General features: G+C 45.8%; 1 protein-coding gene across 3 annotated transcripts in view; it reads right to left on the reverse strand.

Annotated features, from left to right (window-relative positions):
• LOC122542187 (epidermal growth factor receptor kinase substrate 8-like protein 1) overlaps positions 1-17,712 on the reverse strand; it is a 101,128-nt gene that overhangs the window by 25,395 nt on the left and 58,021 nt on the right. For all 3 annotated transcript variants that reach the window (XM_043679636.1, XM_043679638.1, XM_043679637.1), the window contains 6 exons: positions 16,351-16,412; positions 15,403-15,538; positions 9,298-9,386; positions 6,320-6,394; positions 4,445-4,590; positions 806-950 (listed from right to left, as the gene is read on the reverse strand). In XM_043679636.1, coding sequence (XP_043535571.1) covers positions 806-950; positions 4,445-4,590; positions 6,320-6,394; positions 9,298-9,386; positions 15,403-15,538; positions 16,351-16,412 — 653 coding nt within the window. The remainder of the gene's footprint in view (positions 1-805; positions 951-4,444; positions 4,591-6,319; positions 6,395-9,297; positions 9,387-15,402; positions 15,539-16,350; positions 16,413-17,712) is intronic.

The following is a 17,712-nucleotide window of genomic DNA, read 5'->3' on the forward strand; positions in this document are numbered from 1 at the left end:
CCTGTAGCTACAATCTGGGTTCCCATGCCCCTGCAGAGTTAGTTTAAACCCCCGCCAAGAGCACTAGCAAACCTCCCCCCAAGGATACTGGTGCCCCTCAGTTTCAGGTGTAGACCATCCTGTTTATAGAGGTTCCACCGTCCCCAGAAAGAACCCCAGTTATCCAAAAGCCGGATTCCCTCCCTCCTGCACCATCCCTGTAGCCACGCATTTATGTGTTCTCTTTCCCTATTCCTCGAATCTCTATCACGTGGCACGGGTAACAAACCAGAGACAACAACTCTGTTCGTTCTAACTCTGAGCTTCCAACCTAGCTCCCTGAAAGCCTGTCTAACATCCTCGGCACTCCTCCTACCTATGTCGTTGGTGCCAATGTGGACCACGACTTTGGGCTGCTCCCCCTCCCCCTCCAGGACCCAGAAAATACGATCAGAGACATCACGTACCCTTGCACCTGGGAGGCAACATACCAATCGTGAGTCTCTCTCGTTCCCACAAAACCGCCTATCTGTGCCCCTAACTATCGAGTCCCCAATTACTACTGCTTTGCTCTTCTTCACCCTTCCCTTCTGAGTAACGGGGATAGGCTCCGTGCCAGAGACCTGAGCCCTGTTACTTACCCCTGGTAAGTCATCCCTCCCACAAGTATCCAAAACGGTATACTTGTTCTTGAGGGGAACGGCCGCAGGGGGTCCCTGCACTGGCTGCTTCCTCCCAGTCCCCCTCACTGTCACCCATCTATCTGCCATCTTTGGAGTTACTACTTCCCTAAAGCTCCGATCTATGACTCTAAACGCTTACCTACCTGCATCCGCAGCAACTCGTGTTTGTGTTGCAGTTCCACGGGATCTTCCCACGGAGCTCCGTTGGGATCCAGATTATCCGGCTGCCATCCTGATCGGAATTGGATATGGTACGGTGCTCCCCAGTGCTCGGTGGGCCATTCCAATCTGGACAAAAGGGAAAAGGTCTGATTATTTTCTGTGGCTAAAAGACAATGGGACCCCACCAATAAAGGCAGTGGGTGTGGGGTCTGGGTGCTGGGCCATCTACCATCATCATGCCATTTGTGTGGTTATGGTCAAGAGAGGGTACTGATTGAGTGTCTGGAGTACATATAAAGAGAGACTGCTGAGATACTGGGTAGGAGGCAGGCATATATGATGGCACATTTGACAACTTGCAGTGTCAGGATTTGGTAAGATTAATGTCTGGAACATTGTGAGTAAGACCTCTCACTGTGATGTTGGGGGTCACATAAGAGACAGACTTGCAGAGAGAAACCTTTAAAGATTCAACAGGGTTAGTCATGTTTTATGAAGATGTATTTAGTTGCTTAATGTGTAGAAAACTAGGTATCGATCTGATCATAAGGCTCAGTCATCCCTCCTCATTAGACTCACCAAACGTACAATACAAATAAGCAAGACTATTACAGAAATAACTTGTGTCTGATTTCACTAAAACCGACAAAACACTTGAAGGGATATATAGGGCAGATGTGAATAAGACGTTTCTCCTGTTTTGGGGAACTTGGATGCGGTTAATCGTAAGAAAGATGGCAATTAGGAGCAAGATGTGGAGAAATGTTTTACTTCGAGTGTTTGGAATTCTGTGCCACAGAGGGCTGTGGAAGCTCACTCTTTGAGTATGTTTAAGGTCGAGGGTGATAGATTTCTGGGTCATGGGGATAAGATTATTCATGGGTTTCATAGATTTCAGTGTGGAAGCAAGCCAAAATGTCCCTCGAGTCACATCAATCCTCTGAAGATCATCCCATTCTCACCCTACTCCCCACCCTATAACCTGCATTTCCTTTGGCTAACCTACCAAGTCTGCGCATCCCTGGCGTGACAACGCTGTCACTTTAAGGTTATTTTGTCCTCGGTTTTTTTTTGAAGAGAAGTCCTAAAGGCAGAGGTGCCGAAGAGTCTAGTTTAACAATGGAAAGGGGAGTGGCCAGTTCTCTCAGTCGGGTTTTTAGTTTAGTTTGGTTCAGCAGTCACACAATGTGTGAGTCTAGCGGAGATGCAAACTTCAGTAACAAACTCCTTTGACACTCTCCGAGATCTCTCTCTGGATGCTGTTCCCTCCAGCCTGTAAGAATCTGTGTTTGAATTTATCATTTTTGTCAAGGGTTGTGTTTATGGGATGTTACTGTATTGGAGCAATTAATTAGTAATCGTTATTGTATCAGCTCAGTTATGTTCTCTAACAGTTGTTCTGTGTTCTTTTGTTTGTGTTTCAACCACAGCGTTTAAATCAATTCAGTTTTGCTTAAAGCCAAGTAGTTTGACCAGCTGCACCCCACCCAGAATAACCACTTCACATCCGCCTTTAAAATAAGAAAAAGTTAGGGTCTGCGCTACCTTCTTAAAACATCTTGAGGGGGTCTGACTGGCCCTTATGGATACTATGAGCAACTTAGATTAGATTCCCTTCAGTATGAAAGCAGGCCCTTCAACCCAACAGGTCCACACTGACCCTCCAAAGAGTAACCTGCCCAGACCTTTTCCCCTACATTTACCCCTGGCTAATGCATCTAACACTATGGGCAATTTAGCATGGCCAATTCCCCCACCTGACCTGCACATCTTTGAACTGTGGGAGGAAACCCACGCAGACACAGGGAGAAAGTGCAAACTGCACACAGACAGTCACCTGAGACTGGGATTGAACCTGAGTCCCTGGCGCTGTGAGGCAGCAGTACCACCGTAGCCAATCCACCCTAACCTGCACATCTCTGGACTGTGGGAGGAAACCCACACAGACATGGGGCGAATGTGCAAACTCCACACAGTCGCCCGAGGCGGGAATCAAACCTGGGTCCCTGGCGCTGTGAGACAGCAATGCTACTGTACAAGGGTACAATACATGGAAGTTTTGGATCAGCCATGCTCACATTGGATAGTGGAGCAGACTTGATGGGCTGAATGGCTGTTGCTATCTTGGGATCCATTTATTGCAGAGGTCAGGGGAGTCTGCATTCTGCTCGATGCTACTTAGGCTGCCGATGTGGAAGAGAGAACATGGCCAGTGGTGAGAAGGGTCCTCCTTGCCAACTCCTTCCTCAGTGGCTGGAGTCTCAGCCCCCTTCTGCTTCACTCATTCTTGGAATGAGGGCATCTCTGGCCAGGCCCAGCATTTATTACCCATCCCCAATTACCCAGAGGGCAGCTAAGAGTCAACCAAATTGCTGTGGGTAGAGGGTCACACGTCGGCCAGGCCAGGTAAGGATGGCAGATTCCATCCCTAAAGGACGTTAGTGAACCTGATCGGTTTTTCCCACAACGGTTTCATTATTAGACCCTTAATTCCGTTTTTTTTAAATTGCCCTATTTGCTGTGGTTGGATTTGAACTCAGGTCCCCAGAGACTGAGCTGATTTGCTGGACCGATAGCCCAGTGACAATCCCACCAGCCATTGTGTTCCCCTGCACACACTGCCCACAAGGTGCCTTCTGTAATCCATGCTTCCGATTCGGAACGCGAGACAGAGGTTTTGATTTGATGAGGTTGAGCCAGAGCAACTCCGGGACGCAGAGATCGACGCTCTGTGATGCAGGGATACACACTCTGCGTGCTGTCCCTGCAGACTCATACTAGAGAAGCAACGACAGAGGCTGCTGGAGGACCAACAACTTAGTGAAGAACCCTGTCTGAAACCCACACGGTCTTCAAAGCGAAGAGTTAACCTCAAACCATTGTTGGGGACTGCCCACAGGCCAGAGCCCAGGGGGATGTGTTGAGGAATGCCCTAAGGCATGGGACAGCCTCTTCAGAGACACGCCAGAGTGAGGTCACTGTGAGTTTTGAGAAGATTTTTTGAGTGAGATCACTGTCTAAGGCTCTTCAGCAATCACACAGCAAGGAATTAGAGCCCTTGTAAAAGCCTTCAGGCTGTTTGGACAGGTCATTCACATCGTCAGCATGAGGAATTACAATGAGGCAATGCAGAATGTCACATGCTGGGTTGGCAGTGAAGGCAATTGAACTGCATTTGCACTTTCTCTGTTGTCAAATGTAAGCTCTTAGTTCCTTCCACAGCTACAATTTGCGAGCAAAGGACACGTTTTGACTCTGCCCAAATCCGAAACAATGTTTGCTACATCTTTGTCTATCAAAACATTTCACGTTTCGAAATACCTTTCCATGTCTGCCCCACTCTCAAGAAAATAATCCCAGAGTGTTAGATGCACAACAGGAAAGTGCTGGAGAAACTCAACAGGTCAGACAGTGTCTGTGGAGAGAGAAATGGAGTCGGCGTTGAGTCCAGGCAGAGTCTTTCCAGCAATTTCCTTTTATTTTTGTTCCAGATTGTTAGCTCCTTCCTGCTGGTTTGAACATCTCCACTTCCTGTGACGTTCAACTTTCCCTACATCCCTGTTTCATTTGGGAAGCTGGAACGTTGGTTGAATGTGGGCACTATGGCAGATGGCTCCTACCTGGGTTTTGTCCAGTAGTCTCCCATCGACTGCCACTGTGCCATCTCTGTCTCATTGAGCGTGTTTTTCAAGAGGTGGACGGCATCATTGGTGAGGAATGGCGTGGTGACCGATCTGGCGACATGCTGACCCACTGTTTGCACCATCTGTGCGGGAGGAAAGAGATGAAGGGTCAAAAACCTTGGCTCCATTTCACTGACAATTTGCCCAGATAAATAGAGGGAGGGGTCCTCCCTGTACCAACTTGAAGATGGTAGGTCTCCCCTGACAGTGACCTCGAACAGCATCGTAAGCATTCAGGCCCTCCACCAATGCAGCACACTCACAGAAACATGCACCATCTGTAAGATCATCATAGAATCCGTACACTGGGGAAACAGGCCATTCAGCCCAACAAATCCACACTGACCCTCCAAAGAGTATCCCATGGAGACCCCATTACCCTACCTTATTACTCTACATTTACCCCTGACTAATGTACCTAACCTACACATCCCTGAACGCTGTGGGCAACTTAGCATGGGTCGAGAGTGTGGTACTGGAAAAGCACAGCAGGTCAGGCAGCATCTGAGGAGCAGGAGAGTCGATGTTTCAGGCAAAAGCCCTTCATCAGGAATAAGGATAGAGACAGTTGTATAGTGGTAATGTTGCTGAACTAGAAATCATAAAACCCAGTCTAATGCTCTGGGCCATGAGTTCAAATCCCACCATCTAGGTCAGATGGAGTTTAAATTCAGTAAGTATAGAATTGAAAGCTGGTGTCAGTAGTGGATGCTATTTGATTGATTATTCTCACATGTACTGATGTACAGAGAGAAGTATTATTTTTCATGCTATGCAGACAAATCATACCTTACATTAGTACTGATTTGGAGATGTCGGTGTTGGACTGGGGTGGACAAAGTTAAAAATCACACAACACCAGGTTATAGTCCAACAGGTTTAATTGGAAGCACGAGCTTTTGGAGCGCTGCTCCTTCATCAGGTGGTTGTGGATCGTAAGACACAGGATTTATAGCAAACATTTACAGTGTGATGTAACTGAAACTATATATTGAAAAAGACCTGGATTGTTTGTTAAGTCTCTCATCTTTTAGAATGGGCATGTTGGTTTCAGTTCTTTCATATGTAAATTCCAGAATATTTAAGAGTTGCATTCTTGAGTGAACTTTAACAATTGGTGTCATGTCGGCCCAGATAGCTTTTTACTTAAGAACATCAGGGTAATAGAACAGGATGCAGAATACAGAGTTACAGCTACAGAGAAGGTGTGGAGAAAGATCAACTCTAACATAGGAGTGGTCTATACTTAAGTCTGACAACAGCAGGGAAGAAGCTGTTCTTGAATCTGACGGTACATGTTTTCAAACGTTTGTACCTTCTGTCCGATGGAAGAGATATAACCAGGGTGGGGAGGGGTGGTCTTTAATGATGTTGGATGCTTTCCCGAGGCAGTGGGAAGTATAGATGGAGTCAATGGATGGGAGGCTGGTTTGTGTGGGCTGGGTTCACAACTCTTTGTAGTTTCTTGCGGTCTTGTGAGTGATGTTGAAACAGGTACCCTTCAGGGAAGGAAATCTACTCATTCTTCCTTGTCTCATTCAGCCTGGTGAACGCAGAGCCACAGGAAAGTGGCTACCTCTCACTCGCCCTCTCATCCTCACCCTCCCACAACCCCCTTCATTGCTGGCATCATGAGAAGGGGGTGGGGTTGCTGATGCCCCGCCACCCCCCACCCCTCTGCTGCTGTCATGGAAATTTTCCCAAGATCCTCTTGGCTTAGCGTAACTGGGAGGCAATGCTGCTGTCCCCATGTCTAACAGGAGGTGGGTCAGAGAGGCACAAAGCAGGAATTGTAGAAAGCCACTTTCTTACCATGTCGAGGGGCGAGAACAGGAAGTGGATTAGTTCAGTCGCACTGGGATTGACAATGTGGTTCTTCACCCGAGCCTAAAAAGAACAAATTCATCGTGGTCAGTCCTGGGGTCAGGTTCGAATCATCTGCTTAAATATTCTTCATCTCGCTTGTGTTACGACACGGGGTAAACCCCTCTGCGAATTTAAACCTGACGCACAGGGAAGCTCACCTCACACTGTAATCTGTGAGGGGCAAAGGGCTATCCCCAGAGGTCTCTATTTAAAGCAAAAATTAACCATTTATTCTTTAAGTCCAAAAGAGCACATTAAACAACTATTTCCAGCTCCCACTTTACAATACTGATCTGATAAATTCCCTCTTAAATTTATGGCAAAATCAATTTTAAACCCAGGTATAGTCTTCAGACATCAAGCGTTCTCTGTAGGTTTCCTTTTGGTCGACTTTGGTGTTCCGCTGCACAAACGTCTTATCGATAAATACCTTTCAGAAAGCTGTTCTGCTGGCAGTCTGTTTTATGGTCGCTTGGCAGTTCTCCCCCTAACTATTCAAAATGTCCAGTTTTATATCCCAAAACATCAGATCATTTCATTGGTTTGATGCCATCAAAATACTAAATTCAAATTCGATTGGATTTTTGGTATCTTGGGGCATAATTTAAACTGATTGGCCAAATTTGAATTTGTTTTGTATCATGGCAACTCATCTGCACTATTGGTTTCACAGTCAAATGTTACATTTTAAGTTCTTTCAGCATATTCTGTGCCTCTCTAAGTCCGTGCCAGCTTCCAGTCTCCTAAAGGTACAGTATGCACCTATACCTTCAAAGCACTTGTTATAAAATCATCGAATTTGCTGTCATAAATGGTGTAAATCTCCCTCTACTCATTTAAACTGAAGGTAAAGTTCCCTTGACATTACCCCATCAAACACTCCCAGGATAGGTACAGCATGGGCTTAGGTAGAAAGTAAAGTTCCCTTTATACTGATACATCAAACACTCCAGCATGGGGCTAGATAGAGAGTAAAGCTCCTTCTACACTATCCCCATCATACACAATCAGGACAGTGACAGCACAGGGCTAGATAGAGAGTAAAGCTCCTTCTACACTATCCCCATCAAACACACTCAGGACAGTGACAGCACGGGGTTAGATACAGAGTAAAGCTTCCTCTATGTTGTCAGGTATAGGAAGGGCTAATGGACAGAAAAGCTCTATTTTCCTACAGTTACATAATGTAAACACAACATCAGAGGTCTCTGCTTCAGCATCTGGGTGACATTTTCATTCGCCACCTGGATTATTATCTGGGTAAGGAGACTTTTTAATCTAAACTGTAAGGAATTATAGACAGCCTGACCTGATGAACATTTTATTGGGAGTTTAGGCAGGACCACCTGACACATGTAACAAAACAAATCAAAGAATTGCAGATGCTAGAAACCAGAAACAAAAGCAGAAATTGCTGGAGAAACTCAGCAAGTCTTGCAGCATCTATGGAGAGAGAAACAGAGTTAACATTTAGGGTGCAGTGACCCAGAGAGTTCTGAAGAAAGGTCACTGGGCACAAAACGTTAACTCTGCTTTCTCTCTCCAGACAGTGCCAGACCTGCTGAGTTTCTCCAGCAATTTTTGCTTTTGTACCTTAAACACATGTCACGCTGCAGCCAAGATAGAGAGAGAGAGAGAGAGAAAAACAGAGAGACAGAGAGAGAGAGAAAGAGAGAGAGAACAAGTGAGAGAAAGAGAAAGCAAGGAGAGGTGGGTGAAAGAAAGAGGGAGAGAAAGTAAGAGAAATAGAGATTCGGATTTGGTCCTAGATTCCAAACATCAGAGAAAGTATTTAACCCCATCGCTAACCCAACCACATAATGTCTGATTTGATTGAATTCCAACTACTCTCTTGCTAACAGAGAGTGAACAGTGAGATTTTAAGTCTATAATTTGACAAGTTTCCCACATTCAGCAGGGTGTGAATATACCAGGTCACATTACACATTCAGCTGTGGGCAAAGGTCGGATTCTGAGCAATCCATTGGGACGATATTTATTCAGCAGGCTGAGGGTTACTCCTTGTGATTTTGTGCTGAGTAAGGATCACTGTTATAAATACTACATGCCCCAAAGTCGGTTCTGATACCATGAATCTCAAGACCACGGCTCCTTCTTTCTCTTTTTCCCTTTCTTTCTTTCCCTGCCCCTCTCTCTCTCTCTTTCCCTGCCCCTCTCTCTCTCTCTTTCTTACTTTCTCTCTCTCTTGTATCTTTCTTTCTCCTTTTTCTTCCTCTCTCTCTCTATTTTTCTCCTACTTTCTCCCTCTACAGTTTAACCAGAATAACCATTTAATATCGCATGTGGAAATCATTAACAGCAAGTCTTGGCAGTCTCTTGGTATTTGAAATGAAACTGTGAGGCTGGGTTGATGCCAGTTAAAAGATTAAACCCACAGTGTCAACACCCTGATTAGGTATTTCAGTGCTGACCTTTAGCTCTTAGTTAAGTCATTTGCTTCTAGCCCTGTTTGCTGTGACAGTCTGAATTGATGAAATGAACATTGTCATTTGATAAAAACAGGTCATACCCTCTACTTGTCTTCACCTATCCCCACTGCACCACCCTGCCCCCACCACCCTCCCCTTTATCTGCAGCTCCTCCCACACCCACCCCCAAGTCCTGAAGAAGAGTTACCCCTGAAATATCTCCACTCCTGGCTTGCTGTGTTCTTCCAGCCTCCTGCCTGTCCGCTTTGGATTCCAGCTTCTGCAGGTTTTTTGTTTCTAACCAGATTTGATAAACAAGTCCTGAAGAAGGGTTACCCCCGAAATATCTCCACCTCCTGGCTTGCTGTGTTCTTCCAGCCTCCTGCCTGTCCGCTTTGGATTCCAGCTTCTGCAGGTTTTTTGTTTCTAACCAGATTTGATAAAGCCGAGCCCTTTTGAAAGAGTTTTGACTTTGCAAGCTGCAGAGTTGCTTACCAGCAGGCTAAAGGAGTATTTGTACTTCTGAAAGACATCGACAAATTCCTCCTGGGTCGGGGGCCGTGCTCTCAGCGTCAGGAGACCCTCTGAAATCAACAGTAGAATTTGGTTTCAGGTGTAAATCGACATTGTGGATATAATACAAACACAAAACACAGAAAGCCTCACCCATTGAGTGTCTTAGACTTAAGACTATATCACCGGGTCTTCCAGTTCAAGTTCATTCTATGACATTAGCACAAAAAACATCCAGACCGACACCCCATTGTATTACTAATGTTGAAGGTGCAATTGTTGGAGAGAGAGGCAGTGGTAAGGGGTTGTATTGAGGTTGTACGGGACATTGATGAGGCCTCTTAGAATCATAGAGATGTACAGCACAGAAACAGACCCTTCGGTTCAACTCATCCATGCTAACTAGATATCCTAAATTAATCTAGTCCCATTTGCCAACATAGAACATTGAACACAGAATGTTACAGCGCAATACAGGCCCTTTGGCCCTCGATGTTGCGCTGACCTGTGAAATTAATGTGATGCCCATCTAACCTACACCGTTCCATTATTATCCATACGTATGTCCAATGCCCCTTTAAATGCTGTTAATGTCGGTGAGTCTACTATTGTTGCAGGCAGGCCTTTCCACACCCCTACTACCCTCTGAGGAAAGAAACTACCCTGATATCTGTCCTGTATCTATCACCCTCAACTTAAAACTATGGCCCCTCATGCCAGCCGTCACCATCTGAGGAAAAAGGCTCTCACAGTCCACCCAATCTAACCCTCTGATTATCTTATGCATCTCGATTAAGTGACCTCTTAACCTTCTTCACTCCGACAAAAACAACCTCAGTTCCCTCAGCCTTTCCTCATAAAACCTTCCTTCCATACCAGACAACATCCTAGTAAATCTCCTCTGAACCCTTTGCAAAGCTTCTACATCCTTCCTAAATTGCGGTGACCAGAACTGCACGCAATACTCCAGGTGCGGCCTCACCAGCGTCTTGTACAGCTGAAGCATGACCTCATGGCTCCGAAACTCAATCCCCCTACCAATAAACACCAACACATCATATGCCTTCTTAACAACCCTGTCAACCTGGGTGGCAACTTTCAGGGATTTATGCACCTGGACACCGAGATTTCTCTGTTCCTCCACACTGTCAAGAATTTTACCATGAGCCCAGTATTCTGCATTCCTGTTACTTCTTCCAAATTGAACTACCTCACGCTTTTCCGCATTAAACTCCGTTTGCCACTTCTCAGCCCAGCTCTGCATCTTATCTATGTCCCTCTGTAACCCACAACATCCTTAAGCACATCCACAACTCAGCCTACTTTAGTGTCATCTGCAAATTTACTAACCCATCCTTCAATGCCCAGATCCAGATCATTTATAAAAATGACAAACAGCAGTGGCCACAGATCAGATCCCTGCAGCACACCACTGGTAACTGAGCTCCAGGATGAACATTTCCCATTAACCACCACCCTCTGTCTTCTTTCAGCTAGTCAATTTCTGATCCAAACTGCTAAATCACCTTCAATTCCGAAATTCCGTATTTTGTGCAATAGCCTACCATTGGGAACCTTATCAAATACCTTACTGAAGTCCATGTACACCACATCAACCACTTTACCTCCATCCACCTGTTTTGTCACCTTCTCAAAGAACTCAATAAGTTTGGTGAGGCATGACCTACCCTTCACAAAACCGTCCTGACTATCCCTAACCAAATTATTTCTTTCCAGATGATTATAAATCCTATCTCCTATAACCTTTTCCAACACCTTTACCCACAACCAAAGTATGGCTCACTGGCCTATAATGACCAGGGTTGTCCCGACTCCCCTTCTTAAACAAGGAACAACATTTACTCTCCTCCAGTCTTCTGGCACTACTCCTGTCGACAATGATGACATAAAGATCGAAGCCAAAGGCCCTGCAATCTCCTCCCTGGCTTCCCAGAGAATCCGAGAATAAATCCCATCCAGGGGTCTTATCTATTTTAAGATCTTCCAAAATTGCTAAAAGCTCCTCCTTGTCAACCTCAATCTAAACTTGTAGCCCGTATTTTCATATTTTCACTAACATTGCCCTTTTCCAATGTGAATACTGACGAAAAGTATTCATTAAGTGTTTCCCCTATGTCCTCAGATTCCACACACAACCTCCCACTACTGTCTTTGATTGGCCCTAATCTTACTCTAGTCATTCTTTTATTCCTGACATACCTATAGAAGGTCTTAGAGTATTCCTTGATCCTATCCAACATCAGCTTCTCATGTCCCCTCTGGCTCTTCTCAGCCCTCTCTTTCGATCTTTTTTGGCCAAATCATAACTCTCAAGCCCCCTGACTGAGCCTTCATGCCTCATCCGCACATGAACCTTCTTCTTTCTCTTGACAAGAGCTTCAACTTCTTTAGTGAACCATGGTTCTCTCTCTCAACAACTTACGTCCATTCCTGATAGATATATATTTATCAAGGCACCACAGTATCTGTTCGTTGAATAAGCTCCACACTTCAAATGTGTCCATCCACTGCAGTTTCTTTCCCCATCCTATGCATCCTAAATCTTGCCTAATCACATCATAATTGCCTTTCCCCCCAGTTATACCTCTTTCCCTGCGGTATATACCCTATGCAATGTTTGCTATTGTAAACATAACTGAATTATGGTCACTATTGCCAAAGTGTTCACCTACCTCCAAATCTAACAACTGGCAGGGTTCATTCCCCAGTACCAAATCCAATAGGGCATCGCCACTTGTTGGCCTGTCTACATACTGTGTCAGAAAACCCTGCTGCACACATTGAACAAAAACTGACCCATCTAAACTACTTGAACTATAGTATTCCCAGTCAACATTGGGGAAGTTAGGTTGATAAAGTTCAGATTGATAAATTCTTAATCTCGCAAGGAATTAAGGGAGGCAGGGAGAGTGCGTGTAAGTGGTGTTGAAACGCCCATCAGCCATTGTGGACTTGATGGGCCAAATGGCCTTACTTCCTCGCCTATGTCTTATGGTCTTAAGTTAAAGTCCCCCCTAACAATTACACTGTTACTCTCGCTCAGATCGAGAATCATCTTTTCTATTCTTTCCTCTACATCCCTAGACACATTTGGAGGCCTATAGTAAACTCCCAGCAGGGTGACCTCTCCTTTCCTGTTTCTAACCTCAACCCAAAACTACCTCAGTGGGTGAATCCTCAAACGTTCTCTCAGCTGCTGTAATATTACCTCTGATTAACAATGACACCCCACCGCCCCCTTCCCCACCCTCACCCCCGCTCCTTTACCATCTTCTCTGTTCTTGCTGAAACATCTAAATCCCGGAATCTGCAACAACCATTCTTGTCCCTCCTCTAACCATGTCTCTGAAGTGGCCACAACATCGAAATCCCAGGTACCAACTCATGCTGCAAGTTCACCCACCTTATTCCAGATGCTCTTGGCGTTGAAGTACACACGTTTCAAACCAACATCCTGATTGCTGGTGCCCCCTTGTGACCTTGTAAACCTATCCCTGACCTCACTACCCTCAACCTCCTGTACACTGGAACTAAAGTTCAGATTCCCATCCCCCTGCTGCCTTAGTTTTAACTCCCCTGAAGAGCATTAGCAAATTTCCTCCCCAGGATATTGGTACCCCTCCGGTTCAGGTGAAGACCATCCTGTTTGTAGAGGTCCCACCTTCCCCAGAAAGAGCTCCAATTATCCAAGAATCCAAAACCCTCCCTCCTGCACCATCCCTGCAACAACTGGCCCAAATCCCTCTAAACCTTTCCTATTCCTATCCCCATCCAGTCTTCTGAGTATTGTGTGCAGTTCTGGTCACCCTGTTACAGCAAAGACATTATTAAGCCGAGAAGGCTTCAGGAGAGATTTACCAGGATTTTGCCAGGAATGGAAGATTTGAGTTATAAGGAGAGGCTGGATAGACTGGGAATTTTTTTCTCTCGAGCGTAGGAGGTTGAGAGGTGACCTTATAGAGGTTTATAAAATCATGAGGCGGATGGAAAAGGTGAATGGCAGGTGTCTTTTCCCTAGGGTGGGGGAGTTCAAGACTGGGGGGGTGATTTTTTAAGATGAGAGGAGAAAGATTTAAAAAAGACTTGAGAGGCAATTTTTTTCTACACAGAGTGGTTTGTGTGTGGAATGAACTTCCTGAGGAAGTGATGGATAAGCGTTCATTTACAATGTTCAATAGACATTTGGCAGGTACATGAATAGGAAAGATTTGGAGGGATATGAGCTAAGCGTAGGCAGGTGGGACCGGTCCGGCATGTATTGGTTGGACCGAAGGGCTTGTTTCCATGCTGTGTGACTCTATGACTCTAAAGTCACAATCCAGAAACACCAAGCTAATGCTCTAGGGACATGGGTTCAAACCATACTGTGCCCAATGGTGAAATTTAAACTTAATTTCAAAAAATTGGAATAAAAATCTAGCTCAATTATCAATCAAAAAATTCATCTGTTTCCCTAATGTCCTTTAGGGGAAGAAATCTGCCATCCTTATCCAATCTGGCTGACATGTGACTCCAGACCAACAGCGATGTGGTTGACTCCTAATTGCCCTCTGGGCAATAAATGCTGGGGCAACCTGCATCCATAAAGGAATGCAAAAGAAAATACCTATGACTCACTGAGGTGCATTTGGAAAGGAAAAGGGGGATCTGTGATGAAAAGTGGTCTCCTATTAGAATGGTGTCCCACCATCTCACTGTCACTTGTAATGAAACTGCATGTATATATCAGGCCTCCCTCAATGTCCCAACACGGACCATATGGAATTAAACTCTTCTATAACAAAACCACGGTTGTCCCATTGGAAAAGATGCCATTCAGCCCATCAGGTCCACATCCCACCCAGACACTCACCCTATCCCTGTTACCCCACTCCACAGTAATTTAACCGTAATCAACCCACTCTAACCTGCACAGTTTTGGACTGTGGGAGGAAACTGGAGCACCCAGAACACCCACGCAGACACGGGGAGAACATGCAAACTCCGCACAGACAGTTACCCGAGGCTGGAATTGAACCTGAGACCCTGACACCGTGAGGCAGCAGTGCTAACCACTGAGCCACTATGCCACCCATCCCTGTTGATTGGTCAACTGGATTAATGGGTCTCATTGGGTAGGAGTCAGGGCCGCTGGAAATTGTGGAACTTTGACCTGAGTGTATAACTCCAGTTTGGTGGTACACACCGGTCAGTTGTCAGCACTGATAGGGGGTGGGGAGAGGTTGGTTAGCTCAGTTGGCTGGATGGCTGGTTTGTGTTGCAGACTGACACCCACAGCGTGAGGTCAATCTCTGCCCTAGCTGAGGGCACCACGAAGGTCCCACCTTCTCAAAGTCTCCCTGAGGCACCAGTGACCCTTTGGTTAGAGCATCATTAGTTGTCTCACCCTAACGAGAGGGGAGAGATACAACAAGGGTTCGGGGGGGCAATCTTTTCACACAGAGGGTGGTGAGTGTCTGGAATAGGGCTGCCAGAGGTAGTGGTGGAGGTGAGTGCAATTTTGTCATTTAAACAACATTTAGACAGGTACATGGATGGGATAGGTGTGGAGGTATATGAACCAAATGCAGGAAAATGGCACTAGTTTAATTGTGAAAACTGGGTGGCATGAACAAGATGGGCCGAAGGGCCTGTTTCCATGCTGTAGACCTCTATGACTATGGTGACTTTACCATTCCCTGTGTTTAAGCACAGTTATTTTAATGCATTATATGATTGTTGCATCTAACATTTGGTAAAATGGCGTATCCTTAAACTGCCTTCCCTCTTTGCACTGGCCTGCCTCAACTGGGAGCGTGTGGCCATACTACCCTTTAGTTCCTCCACATACTCCAACCCACAGCTGTGCTGTGAGACAGAGAGAGTGGGTGTGTGTGTGAGAGAGAGAGAGAGAGAAAGAGAGAGAGAGAGAGAGAGAAGCTTGGGGCTTGCTGGTTGATTGCTCCCATGAATCCAGAATAGTGACCAATTGTGAAGCCACCAGGTGACTTGATTGGGAATTGGTTCCTGTGGCCATTGCCCAGGCCCCATAGAGCAGCCTCAGGGATTCCGATGGAGCCTACATACCCCCACTCTCTTTGGAAGTTCGCTTCTTTCCCATTCTGCTCTTCTTCCTCTGGTCCAGGATCTTGAAAGCTTCAGCTGTCTTCTGTAGCCTCACCATGAAGGCTTCGATATCATCGAACGTGTGATTGAGAATCGTCTGGAAGAGGAAGTGAAACGGAAAGGGGCTCAGCGTTGACATCGAGTTAATGCGCAAACCTTCCGGGCGCCCTTGACCCCCCCCAATCCCACAGGTACTCCAACCCACCTGTCCCCCCGGCCCCTCACCTGTATGACTCAGAGGATCCCTGTCCCCGTCCCACCCCCCCATGACCTTTGCCTTGTGAGGAAAGAAAGTGCTTGCATTTATATACAGCCTTTCCCATCCACGGGATGCTTCACAGCCAATGAAGAATCTCTCCCTGTTGCAATGCGAAGGTGGCACATACAGCAAGGGTCAGGATTCTCTTGGTCTGAAGGAAATACAGAGCAGATCCCAAAGAAATCGCTTGTTCAAAATAGTGTAGTGGGATTTGGTTACACCCACCTGGGGGGCGCCTGGGTTTCATGTTCAATATATTTACAGGTATCCCCCGTTTTTCAAAAGTTTTCCTTACATCACTTTGCTTTTACGAAAGACCTACATTAGTACCTGTCTTTCCAAACGGAAACAGGATTTTCAGTTTTACAAAAAAAGGTGAATTTTTCACCCATATAAATTAATGCATCTTCGCTTTAACGTCATCTTGGCTTACTGGAGGTCTCATAGGAACACTGCTTTCTGACAGCGGGAGATACCTGTAGTTATTCGGATAATTCTTCTTATAGCAATAAGTAGTATTGCTGGCAGTGAAGTAACCCAGGGCATATCACAATGCATCAACAAACACATGAAATCTGACCATTTTGGGATAGAGTAGGGTTCAGGATATTGACCACACCAACTCCTGAGCTGTCATTAGCTTAACTCACCACATCACGAGCTGTCCTCTGTTCAGATATGTCTTGTGGAACTCCACCCGTCCCATTGAGTTCTACAATATATATAGAACATTGACAACACATACCAATGATTAATTGAAGCGTACAAGCAGAGAGAGAGTGTTTAATAAATCATAGCATTTGCTACAGAGCAGAGAGAGGCCATTCGGCCTATCAAGTCTGCACCAATCCTCTGTGGGGCCTCCTACCAAGATACACCCTTCACTCTATCCCTATAACCCTGCATTTCCCATGGCTAATTCTCCTAGTCTATACATCCTTGGGCACTATGGGTAATTTAGCATGGCCAATCCACCCATCCTGCACATTCTTTGGACTGTGAGAGGCAACTGGAGCACCCAGAGGAAACTCCATGCAGACATGGGGAGGCTGAATGAGGAACGTTTGATGATTCTGGGTCTATACTTAATGGAGTTTAGATTAGATTAGATTCCCTACATTGGGGAACAGACCCTTCGGCCCAACAAGTCCACACTAACCCTCCAAAGAGTAACCCCCTAGACCCATTTTCCTCTGACTCATGCACCTCACACTATGGGCAATTTAACATGGCCAATTCACCTGGGCTGCATATCTTTGGACTGTGGGAGGAAACCCACGCAGACACGGGGAGAATATGAAAACTCCACACAGACAGTCACTCGAGGCTGGAATCAAATCCAGGTCCCTAACGCTGTGAGATAGTAGTGCTAACCATTGAGCCACCATGCTGTCCCAAAGGATGGTGGGGGGGATTGAATTGAAGAATAGAAAATACTGAATGGCCTGGACAGAGTTGATGTTGGGAAGATGTTTCCATTTGTAGGAGAGACTAGAACCTGAGAGCACAGCCTTTACACTAAAGGGAAGACCTGAACAGAGATAAGGAGAAACTTCTTCAGCCAGACTGTGGTGATTTTATGGGATTCATTGCCACAGAAGGCTGTGGAGACCAGGTCATTGAGTGTATTTAAGACTGAGATAGATAGGATCTTGAGTATCAAGGGTTATGGGGAGAAAGTGGGAGAATGAGGTTGAGAAACTTATCAGCCATGATTGAATGGCGAAGCAGACTCAATGGGCAGAATGGCCTAATTTCTGCTCTGATGTCTTATGGTCTTATGGATATGGTGGGATTGTATTTCCTGGAGCATTGGAGACTGAGAGGTGCCCTTATAGAAGTTTATAAAATCATAGATACTGTGTACAGCCAAAATCTTCCCTAGGGTGGGGAGTCAAGACTGAAGGGCAAAGGTGCAAGGTGAGAGGGGAAAGATTTAAAAGGGACCTAAGGGATGACATTTTCATGCAGAGGGTGGTGTGTGTATGGAATGAGCTGCCAGAGGAAGTGGT

Source organism: Chiloscyllium plagiosum, chromosome 39 (genome assembly GCF_004010195.1).
Source record: "Chiloscyllium plagiosum isolate BGI_BamShark_2017 chromosome 39, ASM401019v2, whole genome shotgun sequence".
Lineage (NCBI taxonomy): Eukaryota > Metazoa > Chordata > Chondrichthyes > Orectolobiformes > Hemiscylliidae > Chiloscyllium > Chiloscyllium plagiosum.